Source organism: Ceratosolen solmsi, unplaced genomic scaffold, assembly GCF_000503995.2.
Source record: "Ceratosolen solmsi marchali unplaced genomic scaffold, CerSol_1.0 scaffold11, whole genome shotgun sequence".
Taxonomy (NCBI): Eukaryota; Metazoa; Arthropoda; class Insecta; order Hymenoptera; family Agaonidae; genus Ceratosolen; species Ceratosolen solmsi.
This window is the reverse complement of record NW_011948416.1, coordinates 2,679,833-2,702,378: the sequence shown is the minus strand read 5'-3', so window position 1 is coordinate 2,702,378 and position 22,546 is coordinate 2,679,833. Positions and strand designations below refer to the sequence as shown.

General features: G+C 24.7%; 1 protein-coding gene across 2 annotated transcripts in view; it reads left to right on the top strand.

Annotated features, from left to right (window-relative positions):
* The first annotated feature begins 3,074 nt into the window (after positions 1-3,074).
* The window catches only part of LOC105359177 (uncharacterized), a 22,914-nt gene continuing 3,442 nt past the window's right edge, over positions 3,075-22,546 (top strand). The window contains exons 1-4 of one of the 2 annotated variants that reach the window (XM_011495684.1): positions 3,075-3,276; positions 18,836-19,019; positions 21,105-21,325; positions 22,159-22,219. In XM_011495684.1, the coding sequence (XP_011493986.1) occupies positions 3,142-3,276; positions 18,836-19,019; positions 21,105-21,325; positions 22,159-22,219 (601 nt within the window). In that variant the 5' untranslated portion in view covers positions 3,075-3,141. The remainder of the gene's footprint in view (positions 3,277-18,835; positions 19,020-21,104; positions 21,326-22,158; positions 22,220-22,546) is intronic. The other variant, XM_011495685.1, reaches the window with a different exon arrangement.

Genomic DNA, 22,546 nt, shown 5'->3' with positions numbered 1-22,546 from the left:
AAACTCACAAAATCAATATTATTATAATATAATTATACAGTTAATATATCTGACCTTCTCTTGATTTCTTTTTCCTTTCAAAATTCCTAATGATTATTAAAATTTCTATTATATTTTGATGTTAATACTTGCACTTTATGTTAAAACATAAAGTGATCAGACTCGTTACAAATGATTTGTAATATGGTTTTAACGTTCGAATATTTAAGTACAATTCATGTATTCTGTCCAATCTCTAATTCTTCTCACTTTTTCAATATAGAATTTCTAGATAGTTTAATGATTTTCCTAATTTGCATGCTAATTATGGTATTTTCTGAACTTCCGTATCTTTTTCTGTTAATTCAATTTTTTCAATGTATTTATTTTAAGAGTGAGCAGCCGCAAAGAGACGGGCGTATATGCGTAAAAGTGAAAGAGAAGTTTAACAAAATGAGCTGAGACCAATTAAAGTCATTTTCAATCTTCCGTCCTCTACTATCGTCACTCCAGCGTGCCAAACTTCATTTTCTCTTGAAGTCCATCTCATGCCCCTTGATGTAGTCAGCACTGGAAGAGCAACAATTAACCGCCGATATTAAATCACCAAAGCCAATAGAAAAATTTCTAATAATATAAAGTCTGATGATATAATATCCTAATATAGCATATTTATAAAAGTATTTGATATTTATGTTTTTCATACATTACTTTTTACACTTTATACTTTCAATATGTCAACAAAGAAAGACACTCAAATGAGTTTTGATGTTTTTGATTAACATAGAATTGAAAATTGAATGCTTGCTTCAGTCAGTTTCATTAAACATTACCCATTAGCATTAATAATTAAATATTAGACTGCTTGCTAACAAAAAATATTAATAATAGTTATGATTTTATATCTATTGAATAAAATGTAAAATTTATCCACTTCATTTTCTCTAATATTTATATTTTATCAATTTCAATAAAGAGACAATTAATGATGAAGATTATTTGTACTGGTGATAATAGTTACGTAGTAAACAACCAATCGTGTTTTAACAGGAAGATGAATTTATTTATAATTTTTCTAGACTCGAATTTTCATTTACATTTTCTAAACCTTAACGAAAAGTGTTACATATTGAATTAACATAAAAATTCTAGTTTATTTCTTATAAAACTAATTTTAATTGCAATGCTTTATATTTTGAACATCCATAAATTAAAAAATAAAAATAAATTACTAATTATGTTTTAAAATAGTTTAAGTTCAATATAAAACAAATTTGGTAAATGGAAAGTATAGCTTATCCTTATCCTTGCTTATTCGATAATTTAATTTGCCATTTTCTTTAACTATCTAACCTACGTCTTCTTCTTCTAAAATACTTCTTCCAAATAAAAAACATGTTATAATCTTTAGTTGCTTATTTATTAAAAAATACTTTCAATTTTTAAAAACAAAATGTCAATGATTTATTTTCATATTTATTTAAATATTTATATTTTTATATATATATATATTATATATGAACGTAAATCACATTTTCCATATTGTTTTATCAATTGCTATAGTATTATAATTAATTTTGTTATATTTAAAATAGATTTATAAACTTAAACTTTTGATCCCCTACTTTATCAAATTATGATTTTCTAGAATAATGTAGGGCAAATATCTCAAAAACAAAAGTTTCACGATTAATCAGAGTTAATGATCGAACAATGAATATTTGTAAGTTAAAATCTTTATAATTATTCTTTAAAGTAAGAACTGAAATTTAAATAAAATTCTCTAAATGTATATTCCATTTTTAATTTGAAATATATATCTTAACGTACAAGAGTATTATAAATCTAAATATAACGAAATACGTTTTATTTTTCTTATTAAATAAGCTCTTATTATATGCAAGATAAAATGAAGTCTGTGCGTAAATATTTGATAAAAATTGAATTTCTATTATATTTTAGATGAAGAATTTAAAAATAATATTTTTTAATTCTTTATATTATATTTCAAGAAAATTTTCAGCTCCCTATTTTACATAACAAATTGTGATAAATTTTTAATAAAATAAAATTTCACGAAATTGAACTTATGTGCACTATATTTAAAATACTCATACATTTCCTTATAACGGGTGCAATTAAGTAAATGAAAAAAAAAATATATATACAACAACATGATAATTGTATAATTGTTTAATTATTAAATTTTATCCTAATAATAAATAAAGTCCATAAACGATATAAAATAACGAAATGATATCGCTAGCTTTAAATTTGTAATATTATTAATACGCACTAAGATCACAGAGGTAAAATGTTGAGTAATTATTATCGAGTAATTATAAGTTTGTTAAATCTGGGGAACAATGAGTAAGAGTAAATATAAATTATAAATTTCGTGAAACTTTCTGTAAAACTACGTCGTTTACAGTGTTTAAAAATACATTTTTCTTACATTTAATCATTTGTATTTGTAAAAATTCTCGTTCAGAAATCATACGTTCAGCTTTACTTCACAGCTAATTTAGAAATGCATTCGTAATAATAATCCGAAAAATAATAAGATAAATTATAAAATGATGATAAAAATTGTTAAAAATATAGTTTGTTTGTACTAAAATAAATGTGTATTCTTGCGTTGAGAATGATATATAAATTGTGTCGGCGACAGTATCTCAATTCTTCATTGCTCATCAATAATTTTAAATTTTGAAAAAACTATTTAATATTCAGAATTCGATTGTGTTTAAAAAAAAAAAAAAACATCCTGTATCACGTCATTTGACTCCCTGCCTCTTCATCGGTCATTAACGAAGTGGACACCGAGAATAAAATATTACTGAGACATGCTAGATTTCCTTCTCAATTCTCACTCTCATTCTTTCTCGCTCGCACACGTACGCACAGACACATACTCTCTCTCTCTCTCTCTCTCTCTCTCTCTCTCTCTCTCTGTCTATGTATCTATCTATCTATCTATCTATCTATCTATCTGTCTGTCTCTATCTGTCTCTGTCTGTCCGTCGCTGTCACTCCAACTGAGTTCCCGTATCCGTCAGGTATACATGCGGCGCCGCGCGAGGTGAAGGAGCCGAGCCCACGCAGCAGGTGTGCGTTTTGCCTTCACGGAAGACAGTCGAGCGCGCGCCAGTTAACGCAAAGATGTCGAGGCGTGCAGTGTGGTTGGAGGTCGAAACAGCGAACGCGATCGTCTGGCTACTGCTGGTCGCGTTATCAGCCTTCGCGGCTGGCTTTCCCGCAGCCCGGGAAAATGGAGCCGTCGATTCATCCGGTGCGGTAAGTTATTCCAGGCACCCCCGGCTGGATCATTTCTCGACCTTGCGATTGTCAAACCTCGAGGATCCCTCGTGGCCAATGAGGATTATCCGAATCATATCAGCGCTCCGAATTGATCATCGGCTTTCGCGAAGACCGACGTGCACTCCCGACGAGTTATATACCTTCGAAATCAGCAGCGCCGCTCACTCGCTAATGATCGCTTACCGATATTTCCGCGCGCTCGATCAAAGAACGATTGCTAACGCGGGGCCCTATGTTAGGTCCAAATACGGGAATTAGGGGGATCGCGCGATGGAGGAGCTCAGTTTTGCAAAAAGCAAAATTATCGTTCTTCAAATTGTTCGCCATTCGATATAATATTAGTCCCCGTTGAAGAACAGAAGGTAAAGAAAAGGCAACACCGCGGCTCCCCGAGCGAGCGGCTCGCGATCGATGATGACTGGCCAAATTGTCGGCGCCAGTAGTATATACCGAGGGCAATACGCCGTGCTCAGCCAAGAGAAAGGTTTATGCAATTATCAAGAAACCGAGTGAGCGCGGTAGCGAATCAGCGAGCGTCCGGCCCAGTGTGTCAAGACACCAATCGGCGGACATACATACACATTTTGTCGACTCTACGTGGAAAAGTCGGAGTAACACATCGGGTGTGTAACTTGTAGCCATTTCGGCCATGAGAAAATCTTTTGTGCCGATACTCGGAATCATTGGTTAACAATTCGCTGTCATTAACAGAGCTTTCTCCTTCCATATCAACTCCTTACACTTTTATATATATATATATATATATCCATCCATCCATCCATCCATCCATACGTACGCACATATATCTCGAATACCTACCTCTACGTATAAATGACGAATGTTGTTAGACCTAAACTAAACGTTAATTATATTTTTTTGCAACACAATGCATCATTCTGCTTACTCCTCTAGCGATAGATTACTATATTTCTGTTGCGAATGTAAGAAATTGGTTGATCGTTGATAATGAAAAGAATTCACGAATGATTTTGTAGATATAATCATCGAATAAATATCCCAAACAATTAAGTTCTTTGTTTAGGATGAAGTTGATAACATATCAAACAAAATCATTTTCATAACTTATAATTATATAAAAATGAATTCAACTGAAATTAAATAATCTCCTGTAGATAAGAAATGAATTAATTTTTAATACAAGATTAAATTATGATATTGGCCTTTACTTTAATCCCATTATTTTAATTTGAAAAATTTCTATTTCACATAAAGATTTTAATTTCTATTCTGTCTATGTACATCATACATAATATTTTATTTCTACTTTACTAAAATTAATGTATAAAGTTTATTTTCATTAAGTAATTATAAATAAAGACCAATTTATGGATATAAATATGATGATAGCAATTAACTTGAACACTTGAAACTTTACAATGTTACAAACTGTATAAGACTTGAGAAACGTCAAAAAGCTTCTACCTCTTTGTTATTAGAATTGTAATACACATTCCTTCCCAAATTCAAAGAAATATCGTGTAATTTTTTTAAATGTTAAATTAAATCAACTAATTTAAATTAATCGTATCAATCATTGAGAAAATTTTTATTATCCACCTATTAGCAATAAATAATATTCATAATTGTATATAATAATAAAATAAGTAAAATTATGAATAGGTATTATTAATAGATAAAGTCAGATTATAATAAATCATAAATCAATAGGTAAATCTGTGTAAGTTAGTACTGAAATGTTTATGAAATATTAATCATGCATCACTTAATAAAAATTGGCAAATTTTATTATTAACGTGACGATGACATTTAATTTTCTATTTAAATATTCAATTTTAACATAATAATTTTATAGTATAAAAACTTTTGTTTTTTATAAATCAAGGGAAAAAAAAGAATTAGGAATAAATAATAATAGATCAATATCATTTTTTCAATATCATTTTTTGGTAACTCATAATTAACAAATTTTTATATAATTTATTTCAACATATCTCTCAATTTATTTATTATTTATATATATATATATATATATATATATATATATATATATATATACATATACTATTCTGCTACTCATTTTATTAAATTTATTGAAAAAAATGACAAGAAAAAATTAATTTTTATAAGTTTAAAACAAACTATTGAAAAACATCGAACGATCAATTTTTTAGAATTTCAATGAATGATTAGATGATCGTAAATTTATGCTTTATATACATTTTCTATAGTATTTACTGAAACGAGAAAATATAATTAATTTATTTCTTAATATCTTGTGTTTATAATAAATCGATTTTTTTTTAATCGCAAAGAGTAGATGTATATTCCATTAAACAAAAATTGTTTTTACCATACTCGCTCATAAAATTAAAGTACACACTTCTGATTGTAATAAACGTTGTTAATATGAATCAATTTTTCATATACTTTCACTTCTGATATTTAACGGTAATATTAATAAAATTTAATATATACTTACACATTTTTAAAACGCGAAGAAAATTTCACATTGACGAATTATTGGAAAATTAGGATGCTTTATCGCACATTTTTATTGATTATATGGATAAAAACTATAAGCATTACCGTATTCATTACAAATTTTCCCTTTAGTTAGTATATATAATTAAGCTATACTTTCTTCTGCTAGTAACATATAATTTTATTTTTAATGATAATCAATAAATGATCAAATTTTTTCTTATCTAATCTTCGTGCTATTCTTTTGTTTTTGAAGTATGGCGCTCCTTGTTTTTTTTTATTTTTTTTTTTTTTTTGTTTTTTAATTATGTGGAATTTATATATTCAAAGTTAAATATGAGCAATAAATTTTAACAGATATAATTCTTAATCGATATTAAAGTATTAATTTAAAAACGTTAATTAATATTTTATAATATCAATTATTATTATAAATTTAATTTTTGTTTTCGAAAATATATTTTTTTAATATTTCTTTAATAAGGTTATAAATATATATAATTCTGATATACTTCTTCCATTTCATTCTTTAAAACAATTTTTTCACGCTACGTCATAACATTTAAAAGACTTTGTAATAAAAAAACACTTTATTTTTGATAATCTTTGAAACTGAATATAGCAAACAACATCTATGCAATACTAAAATGGTTTTAAAAGTTTTTATTTCTAATTTAAAATATATTGTATTTATTTAAACGCTTGTATACCATATAATAAGATATATTTTATTTTTCAATTTTTATAAATTTATATGCAAGAAATGTTTATGAATACACTTGATCTTTCTAAATTGACAAATGAAGAACTTTTATTTTTTATTAAATATCATTAAGGCATAGTTAGATAAAATCTAAAATAACTTCCGCAGATAAGGAAATATTTCAACCGACAATATAATAAATATATTTTTAACAAAATGTATCTGAAAAAATTCATATTTTCATTACTGTTTGTTTTTAAGTCGATAGTAAATATTACTATAAATATTATATTTATAATTAATTCAATTCGTTTATAAAATATTTTTTTTAATTTTTAATTAAATAAATGAACAAAAAGATTCAATATATTTTGATAATCTAATGTATCAAATTTTTCTAAATTCAATAAAGCATAGTCATAAGCATAAAAATGAATCATTTCCATGTAATCGGTATTATTCTCCACTATTTTTGTAATAAAATATAGTCGCTTAATATAGTATTATATATTTAATATAATATTATATGTTCTAAAATTTAAGGACAAATTTTCCTTATTATCAATTTAAGATGGTAAAGTCAACACGTTTAATATTTTTATTTCCTTCGTATGATTCAACAACAGCACACAAAGAGATAATGACGCAACAAAAGTTTATTCGACTTCTGGATATTAATTCAAGGATCTTTAAGTAATTTACGTATTAGCACATTTTTATGGAAAAATAACAAACGTCTTTTCTAATTATATATATATATATATATATATATATATATTTACTATAGATATTTTAAAATTCTTATTGAAAAATCCTTATTCAAAATAAATTTTTATGAAAATATTGACAAATTAAACATTTTTCGAGGATGATATTTAGAACTAATAACACATCAAATTTGAAAAAAATTGAGTATATTAATAACACTACTATGTATCTTAATTTATAGCAAAAACAATTTAAAGGTACAAGTTTAAAAATGCAATCAACTAAAAATGTACATACAAAATCTAACACAATCATTTTGTTTTAAATTCATCATTTTTAATATGTCAGACTTGCTAAAGATGAATTAGTAATTGTATTTACTAAATTATTCAATCTCGTAGCATGAATAATTATATTCCTTCTTTTAAAAATATCAGTTTTTTTATTATACGTGTTAATTATTTTCGTGCAATTTATTTGCATACTACAATATCTTTTACTAATGCTTATTAAGTTGAGAATGATTTATTATTTAGTACAAACATTCTCATCTGGGAATATATTTGATATAACAAATTTTATTTTACATATTAATAAAATCTTATTATTTTTAGTTTCCATTTTATAACATTATCTATTTTTCATTAATATATAAATTGTTGCAATATATTTATATTAAAAAATATTATATAAAATAATTAATAAATAATGATTTTATTTATATACTAGTAGATAAGTTTTTTTTTTACTTATGATCCCATTGATATTGCATCGATAAAAGTTAAAACTAAAGTTTTTACGAAATAGTATTATTTTTTTTTTTAATAATGGTATAGAAATATTAAGATTCGAAAACTTCCAGATAGACGAATTCAATGTTTTAATTTATTTTAACATTAAATGTTAAAAAATATGTTAATGACATATTATTGAAATTTTCAAAAATTTAAAAAATTGCGTGTTTTTATCTCACCTAATTATTTAAAATGATATGATGCAATAATATGATAAAAAGTCTAAAAATTATTGAATTAAATACCTTTAAAAATTATTATTAAAAAATATTTTCCCTATTAATATTTTAAAATTGATGAATTAAATGATTTATCAATCTCATTGAATATTAAAATAAAAATAAATGGTAATATAGAATTACAATTGCTTTTAGATAAAATAATTGCTTGAAAAATAAATACTTTTATAAAAGTCCACTTGAATCCATCATTCTTTTATGTCAATAACTTTACAAATTATCTTTTATATTATAACAAATATTTTATATACTTGCATATAATATAAAATTCAAAAATTCACTCACTTAAAATATATAATATTATTTATGTTTTAAATCTTATTATATATTATTTATTGGTTGAAATAGAAGAAAAAATCTCACATAAAAATATAAATTTCCTAAATTCTAAAATATATGCTAAATATTAGCGAAAGAACAAACTTGTTTAGTTCATTAATAAGGTAAAAATAACTGTAGTTCTTCATATTTTTTTTTTTTCAATCTAGCTTGAATGCTTATGAGAAAAATTTCTCCAAATACGCGATTCAAGATTGTAAAGTCAGATATAACGAAAGACGTGAATGAGTAAAATTATTTTTTACTTCCTGGTCATTCAAATTCATTTATATAAAAAAACTTACACAAAGTCTATTCCAACAATTCTTTCAAATGAATTATAAATTATTTTGAAACATATTTTTTGATTTCTTAATATTTCATCTAAGCACATATACTTTTACATGCCAATAATTTGTATAGTATTTTCGCCATAGGACAGATAATTTAATATAACGACTAAAAAATTTGCATTCCTATATGTGTGAGTGTACGTGTGTGATTGCTATATAATATAAGTGATACTGTTCTATTTCTTATATTTTCTTTATCTACGTTTTTTTCATTATTTTTCGATGATAATAATGACTTTAGCAATTGTCGAACCTTTTAAATACTTTTTAGATCATATAAGTTTATGTACTTGGAGTTAATTAGGAGCTGTTGAAATATTGCTATGTACAAATCGTAGTACATTTTTAATTTACTCGTTTTATTGTTTTCTATAATTAGGAGATGTTCTTAATCTCAATTATAAAATACCTCTCATAAAATTATAGATAATATTTCAATCTAATACTATGGAACTCAAGGTTTTATTTATTTATTTCGTCACTTTGTAATATGTAATTTTCATTTTGCAAACTTTTTATTATCAAGAAATTTGCATATATCGTAGAGTAACATATACAATTTTATGTTTATATGTTTGTTATTTATTTATCTAACGTCGTATATTTTTTAAATTAATAATGCATGCTTTCTTGAATAAATATTATACGCATAACGTTCGTATTATGGCAATTGAAAAATTTCTTCACTAATGCAATTTCTGTTATTTATCCTTGGTTTATTTCTCATATAGTCATTCCTTAATTTTTATTTTCTTTTCTTGTATATTATTTTATTTAAAACCAATTAAATGAAAGGATAGCCGTTCTTAAATAATTATATTGTGTATTTAGTTTTAGTTATAATAAACTGCTGTAATGTAAGCTATGATCATTCGTTTAATTTTTTTTTACTTAGTTTTACTAAATTACTTTTCCGATACGCGGAATTATCTGTAATTTATAAATTATTTAATTTACATAGTAAATCTTGCAGTGTATTCTACCTATTTCTGAAACTACAATATATCTATTATAGCTCATATATTATAATTCTTATAATTCATATATTGTATTAGCTTATTTCCGTTTGAGAATTCCGGGTATGATTCACGATTCACCCCATTTAATTATATCTTGATAATAGCAAAAAAAGTATATATTTGTTTATTTATAAATATATTACAGTAGTCGGCTTTACAATCGTAGGCATTAATTTAATTCATATTTTTATTTCTCGATTTTTAACTACCTTACAATCTACAAATAATAAACATAATATATTACTCATCCTCGATAAATTAATACAATCAATATCAAGTATTCAAGTAAATTAGAAGTATAAATAGGAAATTTAATAAATATATTAAATTTGACGATTAATATAGAAAATTTTGCTTTCTATATATTTCCAATCGTTCTTAATGAATTTTGTTAACAAACACATAAGTAGTTTCTAATAGATTTTCATTCAAGACAGTACTAATAAATTTTTAATATACAATTATATTCTAGAGCTTTAGATTAGCTCTCTCTCTCTCTCTCTCTCTCTCTCTCTCTGTGTGAAATTGATTTCTAAATAAGATAAAAACTAAAACTAAACCTTTTTTTATACTTTTATTACTTCTAATTATTAATAAAATGGAGTGTGATCTAAGTACTTTTTATACTATTTTAAATAATTCTATTAAATTTAATAATTTTTCTTAATAATAATATTTATGGTTTAATATATATATATACATATATATATATATATATATATACAATTTATTTCTTACGTAAAAATCCAATTTATCATTGTTGGATTTAATTATTTATCAATACACTACATGATCTTTGTACTTTCTGCCAAAATATTTGTATTTACACTAAATAAATTTTTATTGTATTTCACATTAGTATTTTTCGTAAATAAAATTGATAAATGTTTTACAATTTTGATTTGTAATTTAATTAAAAAGTTTATTTAAACTTTTTTTCCAAAATTTTATTATTATTTAAATATTTAATCTTTGTATATAATATAGGACCTTAAAGTATATAAATGTATCTCGATTTCATATATTAATCTATGATGCTGAATATAATTCTCATACTATATTTCTATTTTTTTACATTCCATTTCACTATTCCATTTGAGTATGGTACATTTGATTTAGACACGTCATGTCAAACATTGAATGTCAAACGATCCTGTCAGATCACATTTAAATTTTTTCAATTACACATATAAATGTTTCACTACCTTCTTTTCACCTTTATTTTTCTATTAACAAACTGTCAATATAGTCAATAATTCACTTTGCTACAAACAAGTTTCTACTTAGTCGTATGTTAACGGCATTCTTTAAATTTGTAATTTTTTTAGAATCCCATTTGCTTTAACTCAAACGCTTTCACGTTTCAGTTTAAATATTCGACATTTTGTATCTTCAAAATATTTATTTGCCTTATAATTTTAAACATAAATTTAAGATTTTTCATTATATGTTTCAGGCCGCATTACATAATTATTTTTAATACAACGAATTATTGTCAAAATAATTAATAATAGAATTACGCATCAATAGTCATGTTATGGTGTCATCTTATTATTGTAAGAAAATATATTCTTTTGCAAAATCGAATAAGAAGCAAATTATTAAATAGAGATTTGATATAGATTTACGTTTCTATTAAAACATATTAATGTTATCGTGACTTAATTCGCTCCTTAGAAATGACTTTTTTATAAGTGTTGGAATATTAGAACTGCACAAATGTTTATTATTCGTGTCTATCTTAGCTATTACAATCGTATAAAATTCATTCGGTGCATTTGCGAATTTTTATGAATTTTAAACAAATTTTATATGAAATTACAGATATAAAATATCATTTCGTCTCTTCTTCTATTAACAATAATAAAACTTCTAAAAATAATAGATCTGATAAGCTTCCATATTTAATAAGATATAAAATGTAATAATAGTTCATAAATTTCATTCTTAAGTTCTAAGTGTTTCTCATACATAAGCAGATTGTGAAATATTTATTTTCATCAATCTAAATTATGTTTGCAAATCATTTATTTGTGAAAGTGATTTTTACTTAAATTAATCATTAAGAAGTTAAGCGTTACAACTTTTATCCTACATTACGCTACATATAAAACTGTTAATTGCACTATTAACCGATTCGCCCATTATTATAAATGAGATATTACTATTTGACGCTAACAGCTCTATTAGGATACTACCAATTTTCATTTGTTATGTAAACTTATATTTTTTCTATTTAATAAAAGTCATTTTCATTTTCATTACTATCGACGATGCTCAACAATAATTACTTTATAGAAATTAATACTTTTCTCTATTTCTATTAACTTAATCAGACGATTAAATTATATTTAGAATAAATAATTATTCTATTAATAATTATTATTTATATAGAAAATAAATAATTATTATTTTCAAAATGTTGGAAAAAATTATTCTTCTATATTTCGTCTTAATTATTAGGAAGTACTAACGAAGTAGTCATTAAATTATCAGTGGATTTTCTAGGAGTGGACTTTCTGTACGAATATATCTATTTTCCTTTCAACAATTAAATAACATTCCTTATAAATACATCCGATAAAACACCTCTGAATATCCATGACATGTTTTTATATTAGAAGCCATCCAATAAACTATTTTGGAAAAAAAACGAAAGAATTCCAACAATTATTCGGGTAACTACCAAATGCAACAGAGAAGAAAAACTACGACATTTCAGACGGCGCAGCATCTTGTGCAAAATGAACACGTAATATTTAACGAGCCCCTCCCAAAGCTGCCCCCGCCCCCCCCCCCTCCTCACCCCACCCCCATCCGCCAAAAAAAAGTGATGGATACAAACATGGAAACACGTGTACGCAAACCCGCTACATTCCCATAAGGAAAGCAAACCAATTAGGCAACTAAGAAACAACACCAAGTAACTTACATTCCACAAAGTCGCGCTTCTATTTATTTATTTATTTTTTTCTTTACTACCACCTCCGCCCCTCAATATACTTCTCAAAAAATCCCAATGACAGTTGAAACTTAGTGATCAAAGCTAACTAACCGTGTACGTGATTACGTTAATAAAGTGCACGTTTCACTGCTGCTGAACGCATCTGTAAATGTTGATTTTCTTTTATTTACGCGACAGACTGAAGGATAGACATTACGGATATTGCAAAAGAAAAAGTCAGTAACTCGACCTCGAGTACATATACCTATATATACATATATATATATATATATGTACATAAGTTGTTCCATCACTACGGACATCGAACTCTCACAATTGCTTCATTTTCAATATGATTTTCCTCTGTAGTTGTTTTACATTTTGACACTTTAGATAATCTTACGGTTTCCTTTTCATTTCAATATTGCGAGAAATTTTCAATTAATTTTGGATATGTCTAATGAAAAGACATAAATACATCATTATAATTGCATGAAATTGCCTTCTTTTTATTTCATAAAGTTTACAGTGGTTAATAATACATTAAAATTAAAAAAAATTATTAACATATTGAAGGTCAGATGATCCTATCTGTTATGTCTTATATCTAATTATATTGTATCTTAGTTATATCTTAAATAAATTTTCACTTAATAATTTTTTTTTTATTTTAATATGGTTTAAGAATTTCTCAAAAAAGCTACAGACAACCTACTGTAAAATATCTATCTTTAAGATATGCTAATAATTATATAAATCAACCAATTGTTTTAAATTTATTCGAATTTCTAAAGTAATATATTGTAAAAACATATTACTCTTTCATCGAATAAATGTATTGTAGAAATTTCAATATAAATTTAATTTATTAGAAAGCATAGTTAATATTGATCATTTTCTTGATGTATTGTAACATATATGTATAAATACTTTTTCAATTAAAAATTTTAGAGTTTATTCAAAATTCATTACTTACTGTATGGAATTTATTTAAGTTAAAATTAAGTTATTTATTTCATTCTTAAATAATTATTTATAAACTTTTACACTAGCACAATTAATTTACTAAAAATGGACTTTCTATAACGAATCATTTTGTTCTTTATAAAAGCAATTTTAACATTCTCAAATGGCGGTAAGATATAGAAACACATTTTATTTTTATCTCATTACCCGTTTGTGAAAAATATTGAAATTAAATCAAGTTCAACTCCCAAGAAAGTGATATTACAATTGAAGGTTATAATAATCTCATACAAGTTAAAAGAAACAAATTGATTTATTTTTCAATAAATACAATATTTAAGTATCAAAATTAGGGTAATTGTTATTTTATTAAATAACATACCATTAAATTAAACAAAAATTATATTAGTGAGCTACAATTTGAATAATAATACAAAAATGATCATTTAGTATTGAATAATAACTTGGAAAATTTACATGTCATGTCAATCTAAATAAAAGATCATTATTCCATTGCCTTTAAAATGGAAAATAAAGAAGAATAAATGTATGTACAACCATCTTAAAAACATCGATATATTCACACATTTGCCGATATAGATTGTTAGCTGTCAAAAGGTAGTTGAGATACCTATAATTTTTGGTAAAATTATTCTGTTTTTTTGAAGAATAAAGTTTTTTTCTTTTATTTAGTAATATGACCTATTTATATAAAATTATCTTTTTAATATTATATAATACAAAATTATTGCTATTACATATGGCAAATACTTTCCATTCATTTAAATCCATGATAATTAATCATTTTAAACGAAATTTCAATTATATTATTATTAACTAGTTTGATTTTATTCGAAAACAAGAAGAATCTTTAATTGAATATTATATAATATAATTTAATATATTATAATATATTTGTTTACAAAAAGGTTTATATAAAATTGCGATAATGAGTTACACTGATAAATACGCAATAATAAATCGAATTAATACGTTGTATAAATACAATTGTTTAATTCAACATTTTTATTAGTTAGTGTTTGTTATTTTATAATAATCAAATATTTTATAAATTTTCTATAGTAGATTGTTTTCCTTGCACTATGAGACGAGCTAAATTTAATAGAAAAATATTAATATTATAGAAGCTAATTCTAGCATTCTATTTTTTGCATAATCTATTTTTCAATTGACACGGGTATTAGTAAGCTAATACAGAAGGTGAAATTTCGCAACTCGAAATTAAATACTTTTAATCTTCTCTAAAAATTTTCTGTCATTATCCTCTCTTTTTTTTTCATATAGCATCTATTTATCCTACCTATTTCATCTAAATATTATATTGCTCTTGGATATTTTATTAATTGTATGTATTCTTGTACTTTATTTCTCATCTATCATATTAATTTATGATATTTCTAATATTATAATTAGCAACAAAATTAGGTCATTAGAGTGACATTATCAAATCTTATGATGATATTTCGCCGTAAATAAAAATATCTTAAATAAATGAATATTTTGAATAATATCGATATACGAACTAATATATTTTTTCACCAACAATCTATAAGTGTATTTAATAAAAATTCAATAATCATTAGCTTTCATAAATGGTTGAACAAATTTTTTATTTATAAAATTGGAAGCCAGTATTTATTTGATAATCTTGATACATAAAAAAAATTTACCTTTACTAAATAAAAGGGCATAATCAATATTATGTATTGAAACATAAAATTAATTTCTATTACATTACATTACAAAAACAAAATATTAAAACATTTATAATAATTATAAGAATAATTTTCCAAGTTCAATTTATTATATTATTCTAAATTACATTCGCATTTATGTAAACATGCTATGTACGCTGACAAGATACTGGCTAAAGCATCAATAGAATAGTAAAGTTGAACGATAAGCGTAGACATTTCTTTCCTAGTGAATCATCGAGGTTATTAATTAGACTAATATAGAATGCAATTTAATATCTATTATGTATAGAAGATTATAGACTAATCAACACTTTTTCTCGTAGCTTAGAATAGACAATTATTATACAGTACAAAAGGTTGAAGCCAACCAATCGTTATGCTTACAGATCTACAAATTGCACTTATATAAGATCTTTTACCTGCTAAAATTTACGTTTCAATAATATACTACTTATAACAATATCCTGAATAACAACTATTACTCGAATAACAACAACAAGAAAAGGTTTTTTAAACAGGTCAAATGAAAAAGTAAACTATCAATATTATTTTACGTAATCCACCTTACCTCTAATCAACATTTTTTAATTACAGCTATAATTACATAATTGAATCTGATCGTATTATTTAAAAAATTCGTTTTAAAAATACAATTTTTGCAATAATTGCATTCCGTAATTATAAAATTATTTGATTACTATTCCACAAGTTAATATTAAATTAAATATAATTAAAGCTTTATAGTCACCATTTTAACCAAAATTCAATGTAAAATAATTTTTATGTGCTTCTGATGGGGTACAGTAAAATATATTAATTACATTCGATATTCAATATATCATTTCAATATCATTTGCAAAACTCTTGAGTTTATTCAAACTTTCGTCTTAAAAAATTGATATAACTTTGTTATAAAAACAAATTGGTTGAATATTTATTAAGGAATAACAGAATTCGGAAGGTAAGTAAATAATAAATCATTAATATACACATAAATTGTTTCAAAAATCTTTTATCGGAAATAGTCTGTAAAAAAATTAAATATTTTATCTATTGTGATTTTAACTTTTATTCCGTCCTAAATGTTACATGTACTGAAATTAGTTTTGACTATAATTATACTTTATAGCTTGAATATAATAATAACATAATTGAATAGTCATATATAAGAAAATTATTATATAAATAAATTGAATAAAATAAATAACTGCTAAAAACCTCTTTTATATTCCTCATATTTACGAGTCTATTCTTTTAGAATTACAATTTATATGGATATCAATATAAGCTTTGATAAAATCAACTATAATTTTCATTGCATTATATATTTTGTATTTTTATAATTATTGAGAAAAAAATTTAAACTTACTAACCATACTGAAAATAATTATTAGAGATAAGCGAATAGCTAAAGTAGAGAGATTGCGATATTGTTGTATCAGATACTAAATTTAAGAAGCAATGGAAAATTGGTATCTGGAAAGACTGTAAAAATCACTTGCTTTAGAATCACAGATTTGCAACTAAATTACATACAAAATGATAGGTAATAGAGAAGCAGTAAATGGAGAAAATTTTACATTGGGTTTACGATACATTTTGCATGCGTCGAGAGTATATATTGCAGCATGCATTGATCGAAGCATATTAATGATGTAAGTAAAACACTTTAAAGCAATATTTTCGTGTTTTTATAAGTTTACTTGTAAACTAGATAGTTTATTAATTACATAATATTATGTCAGAAGTAAAATAACCAATTCAATATAATACAATGATCTTGTCCTGTTGTAATGTAACGAAATCTTAGAAGTCTAAGAAATTGCGCAAATTCTTACAACAATTGCCTGCATTAATTAATAATTGTACTTTTATCAATTTTCAATAAAGTGTATGATTAATTATACCATACTTTAATTTAAACATTTTTTTTATTTGAAGTAACTAAATCTATGTTTAATTATTATCCTATAAATTAAAATTGTTGGGAAAAATAATATGTTACCTAATTTATTATAACTTTCTGCATTAATAAAATTTTTTTTTCTTTACGAATGCGTTGATTGATATTTAAAAATAATGTTTCATAAGAATAATAAAAAAGATTTCTAATATATCATAATTCATATCAATAATCGTAAGTTCTTCGATTTACTATCTAATAAAAAATATTTAAGATTACACTAGAAAAATATAATTGATTGGAACATATGGCATCGTAATTTTATATCAAAATTGCATGATCATTCAAAATAATAGCAGAAACATGATATTTAGAGCATGAACTATCATATAAATTAGAAAATATAAAAATATTAGTGAATATAAAAAGTCTATTTTTGTACTTACATGAAATTTTATGATGTAACGATAATATTTAACGTTATAAAATTGCTGGATTTTTAGTTGGAGAAATTTTTGAAAAAAACATGTTAGAACTGGATAGTGAAAAGTAGTGTTATAAGGATACGTGAAAAAAGTTACGATACGGTGATCATAATATTTCAAAACAAAAGCATCTTAGAAAAAAGAAAAAATGTCAATGTTATTAAATAAATAACTTATAAAAAAAAAAAAAGGAAATTGAGATATATTGTATTAGGAAATAGAACATTACATAAGTTAAACTGGTTACAGAGATTCACAGAGTATCTGTAAATTCGTTTAAAAACGGATGTTTATTTGGAATATATAAAAATTTGTATAGTGACGATATTGATATTTCATACTATCAAATGTATTTATTGACATATAAACTAAGTAATTAGTTAGATAATTTTACTTCATATAATAGCAATAATTTTAACTTGATATTTAACAATAATAAAAATAGTAGATGATGAAAAAGAAAGCAAATTTATATTTAATAACTAATCTTATAATATATTGTTTAGTAATTGATTATTTGTAATACGATCCAATAATCTCCTAAAACTAATTATTGATGAAAATTGAATGCAGCCAATTTTATCGAACCCATTAAACATAATATATAAAGGATTTTTACCTTCATTTATTATTAATTTATTTAATGTTTTTAAATTAATTTATGTATTTTTCTTTTTAATAAGCCAAGAATCCACTGTAAAGATCTTTCTGTACTCAAAAGAAAAAAAATGATATACCGCAAGTACACAATAAAGTACAAAACCGCAGTAAACAGATACTTTCGCAAATATAATAACTGACTAACTTATTACTAATAATTTAATTTAACGACTTATACCCTCATCTTTGCAATAATAATGTAATATTATCTCTAAGCCGTATCAGTGATCTATGATTTCCCTATTCATTTTCCGAAAAGTAGCTTCCATTCCTGCAATTCACGAATGGCGGGATAAGAGTGAATTTCGGAGGTTACCACGCGCAAGCAGGTCTTGGCGGTCTCCTGACAGGATCGAGTAAGGATGGAGGTCTGCACGCCAGTGCCGGAACTCCCTCGGGTGCACACGCCAGCGCCGGCCTTGGTGGTACCATCGATGGAGGTCCTGGTAAGCCTCTTCCTTCGACAATTCTCAATTCTTCTTTCATTTATGATAATTTATATAATGTGAGTATATTTCCTACGTATGTGGAGAAACACCGCTGGCAACATTTTTACTACCATGCGACTTAATCATTAGAATAAATACTTGAATGTATTAAATCCATTAGACAGGATCGGAGAGAGAGAGAGAGAGAGAGAGAGAGAGAGATTTTACCTGAACTTTTCAAGCATTTACATAATATAAAATCTAGTCTAGAACCATTGATATATAATTATCTTAGTAGGAATTTAATTTATTTTACCGTGCTAAATGCCCGTGACAATACAAAAAATTCCAATGGTTTTTATCCAATTTTACAGATTTTGTAACTTCAACATGTAAATAAGTATGAAAAGTTTGAATTTAATTAAATGTAAAAATGCATCCCTTTTGCATTTTGCATGCATTTTTCACGAATTTTTCACGAATTTTTCACGAATTTTTCTTGTACAATAATAACAATTGAATTTAATACTTAATATTCTCCCGCTTTAATAAGCATCGATTTAACCAAATAATTTATGATATCGCTTATATATTTTGCCTAATCGACGAATAATCTAAGAATATCGATAATTCATGCATACAAGAGTTAATAACAGAAATTGAAAAGTTTAGTTACACGTTAAATGCAAAATAACTAATAAAAACTTGTGCAACATACTATAAATAGATAATAACGTCGATCATAACAATACTCTGCAAATTTAACACCATTATATTTTTGAATATTGTCAAGAATTATTATGTAATTGTATAACTCAAAATATCATTTTTATAGACATGATTCTTAGTAAATACTTTCACCTACTTAGTAAAATTGAGAAAATGATTATATTCTTGGGAATGATATAATAGACTGTTATTCTTTTAATCTATTGTATGTGTAAAAATACTCAGTATAAAGGTAAATTATATGCCGATTGCACTATAATGTAACATATATTTCTTTGAAATACCATGGAATTTTCTCTTTTAATCTTATGTGCTTTTTAATTAAAATACATATCACATTCGACCTATTCAAATATATTAATTACTTATCTCAAACAAATTATTAGAATTTTCTTTGTGTTTACCATAGACATTTTTTCTTAATTGTTATTTTCTAATGTCCCTTAATCATTCATTTACAAGCTGAACTGTGAACTTATTTTGCTCATATAATGCGATATATTTTCATCGCTACGGTTTCTTATACATTAATACATATCATGTGTATAATTAAAATTAAAATATTAAATACAAACATCGAATAATTCTGAATTTTTCTGATTTTTTTCACTTTTACATATAATTCGCAAGCATAAACAATAATTTAAATTGATTGATTGATTAAATATTAAAATTATTTATGTATTATCGTATACGTATGTATTATTTCGAACATAAATGGTAAAATATATCTAATTGAACGTTTCTCCATAATGTCGATTAATTAAAGTAGTTTCATATTTATTGTCTTAATATTTATTTTTTTACCAAAATTGTGCATTTTATATGCCGTAAAATATGTAATAAGTTACGATAACACTGGACATTACATAAATAATATCAACCATTTAGATTACATACACATTACGTGCCAATGTATGACAGTTATCTTCAATAATTATTCCTCTTTATATTGTAATTTGTTAGGCTGCGGTATTTTTATCGAAGCTACATCGAACAATACAACACCAATACCTCATAAACAATGATTGACAATATAGACCATCATTAACTTTTTTACATTGCGATTCGTAATGGTTTAAAAATTAAATTCACGCATTGTTGAAAATAAATTTGCTAATAAACTTTAACAGTCAGTAAATAATGAGGCCTTGATAAACCTTAGGCTCTGAATGATGTCTGAATATTATTTATAAGTGTGAATGTTCACACCCGGATAGTTATGTGCACACAATACGCTTTCTCTTGACTCATTAAACGAAAAGAAATCCTGTTGTTCCCCCTGTGATCGAAGCATCGATTACCTACATCACTCCTCATCCCTACACCATAATAGAAGAGTAATTATATCGAGAGAAAAATAATGCATTGCAGCGGGCGGCCTTCATGCACGAGCGGGTCTGGGTAACGGAGGTCCGGAGGCGGAGGCTGGATTGGCAGGATCGGTCGCCGGTCCACGACCTCAAGGCATTTTATATGCAGATTCGTCCCGGGGGAGCTTCGCTGTCCTCGACGATACCAACAAAATTGAGAATTTAAATACGCGTAACAAAAATGTCCAGATAATACCGCGACATAAGAAAGCTATTAATCAGGTAAAAATCATCCACTCACGTAGTTACGTACACAATCGTTGAAGCGAAGAGGACGATTGAATGAGTCAATCTTGCATGTACTCAATACTTTTATTACTGTTAAAACTGTTATAATTTCATAATCTCATCCAATGTATCTTCTAAATACTCTCAATTGTTCCTTTATTTTTTAGGAAGTTTTACGCCAATGAACTTTTTTGGCATGATAAATATATCGACATTAGATACAAATACAAATACTTCTATTATTATTATTATATTACTGAAAGTGAATAATAAAACTTTCGTACAATAAACTTGATTGCTTTGAAAATTTGTATTTGCTATTTGACACAAAGAAATAATAATAAAATATAAAAATCTTAATGGTTGAAGTATAAATTATATAAAAGATTTTTGATGTTGATTTGCGTAAAAACTCTTTGAAGAAAGGTAATTAAAAGTAACGGTATAGTAATCGATAATAGGAGATGTTATTAGTTTTTAAGAAAAAAAATGTTAGTTAAGCATAGGATACCATTTGCCCTATAAGCATAGTTTTTTTTTTCTTATTCTGATAAATGAAATAAAAAAAAAGTCTAATGAACGTGAAAATTTTAATTACATACAATTTTCACTTATCATTATTATATAGAAAATTTGAATACATATCTAATAATGTCAATCGTGTTATATTGTTATTGCATAATTTTTTGTAACGAACAAAGTATTATACAAGTAATGGTTAATCATTACAATTCAGTTTATAACGCAACTGTTCTTAATAATTAAAAAACTATTTTTACCTAGACTTTAAAAATTTCAAAACTAAATCAACGTTATTCCATAATTAGGAATCATCCGCTTCCACTTCTTCTGCTGTGATAACAAATCCAGTAATACCAACCAAGGATGGTAAAATTTTCTCATTACATTTTTAAATTATAAATTATAATTAGTATTATTAATAATAATACATAATTTATAATTTATATTATAATTTTTTAATCATGATTTTTTTTTATATATAATTTTCTATTTCTAATTTTAAAGTATAATTCTAATAAATGTGCTAAGTATAAATTAATATATTATTATTAGTAAAGTTCTAAAGAAACTTAACCTTTAGAATCGTATTCAAAGTAGATTATTAATATGTACAAATATAAAAATAAAAGTATATATATATATATATATATATATATATATATATATATATATATATATATATATATATATATA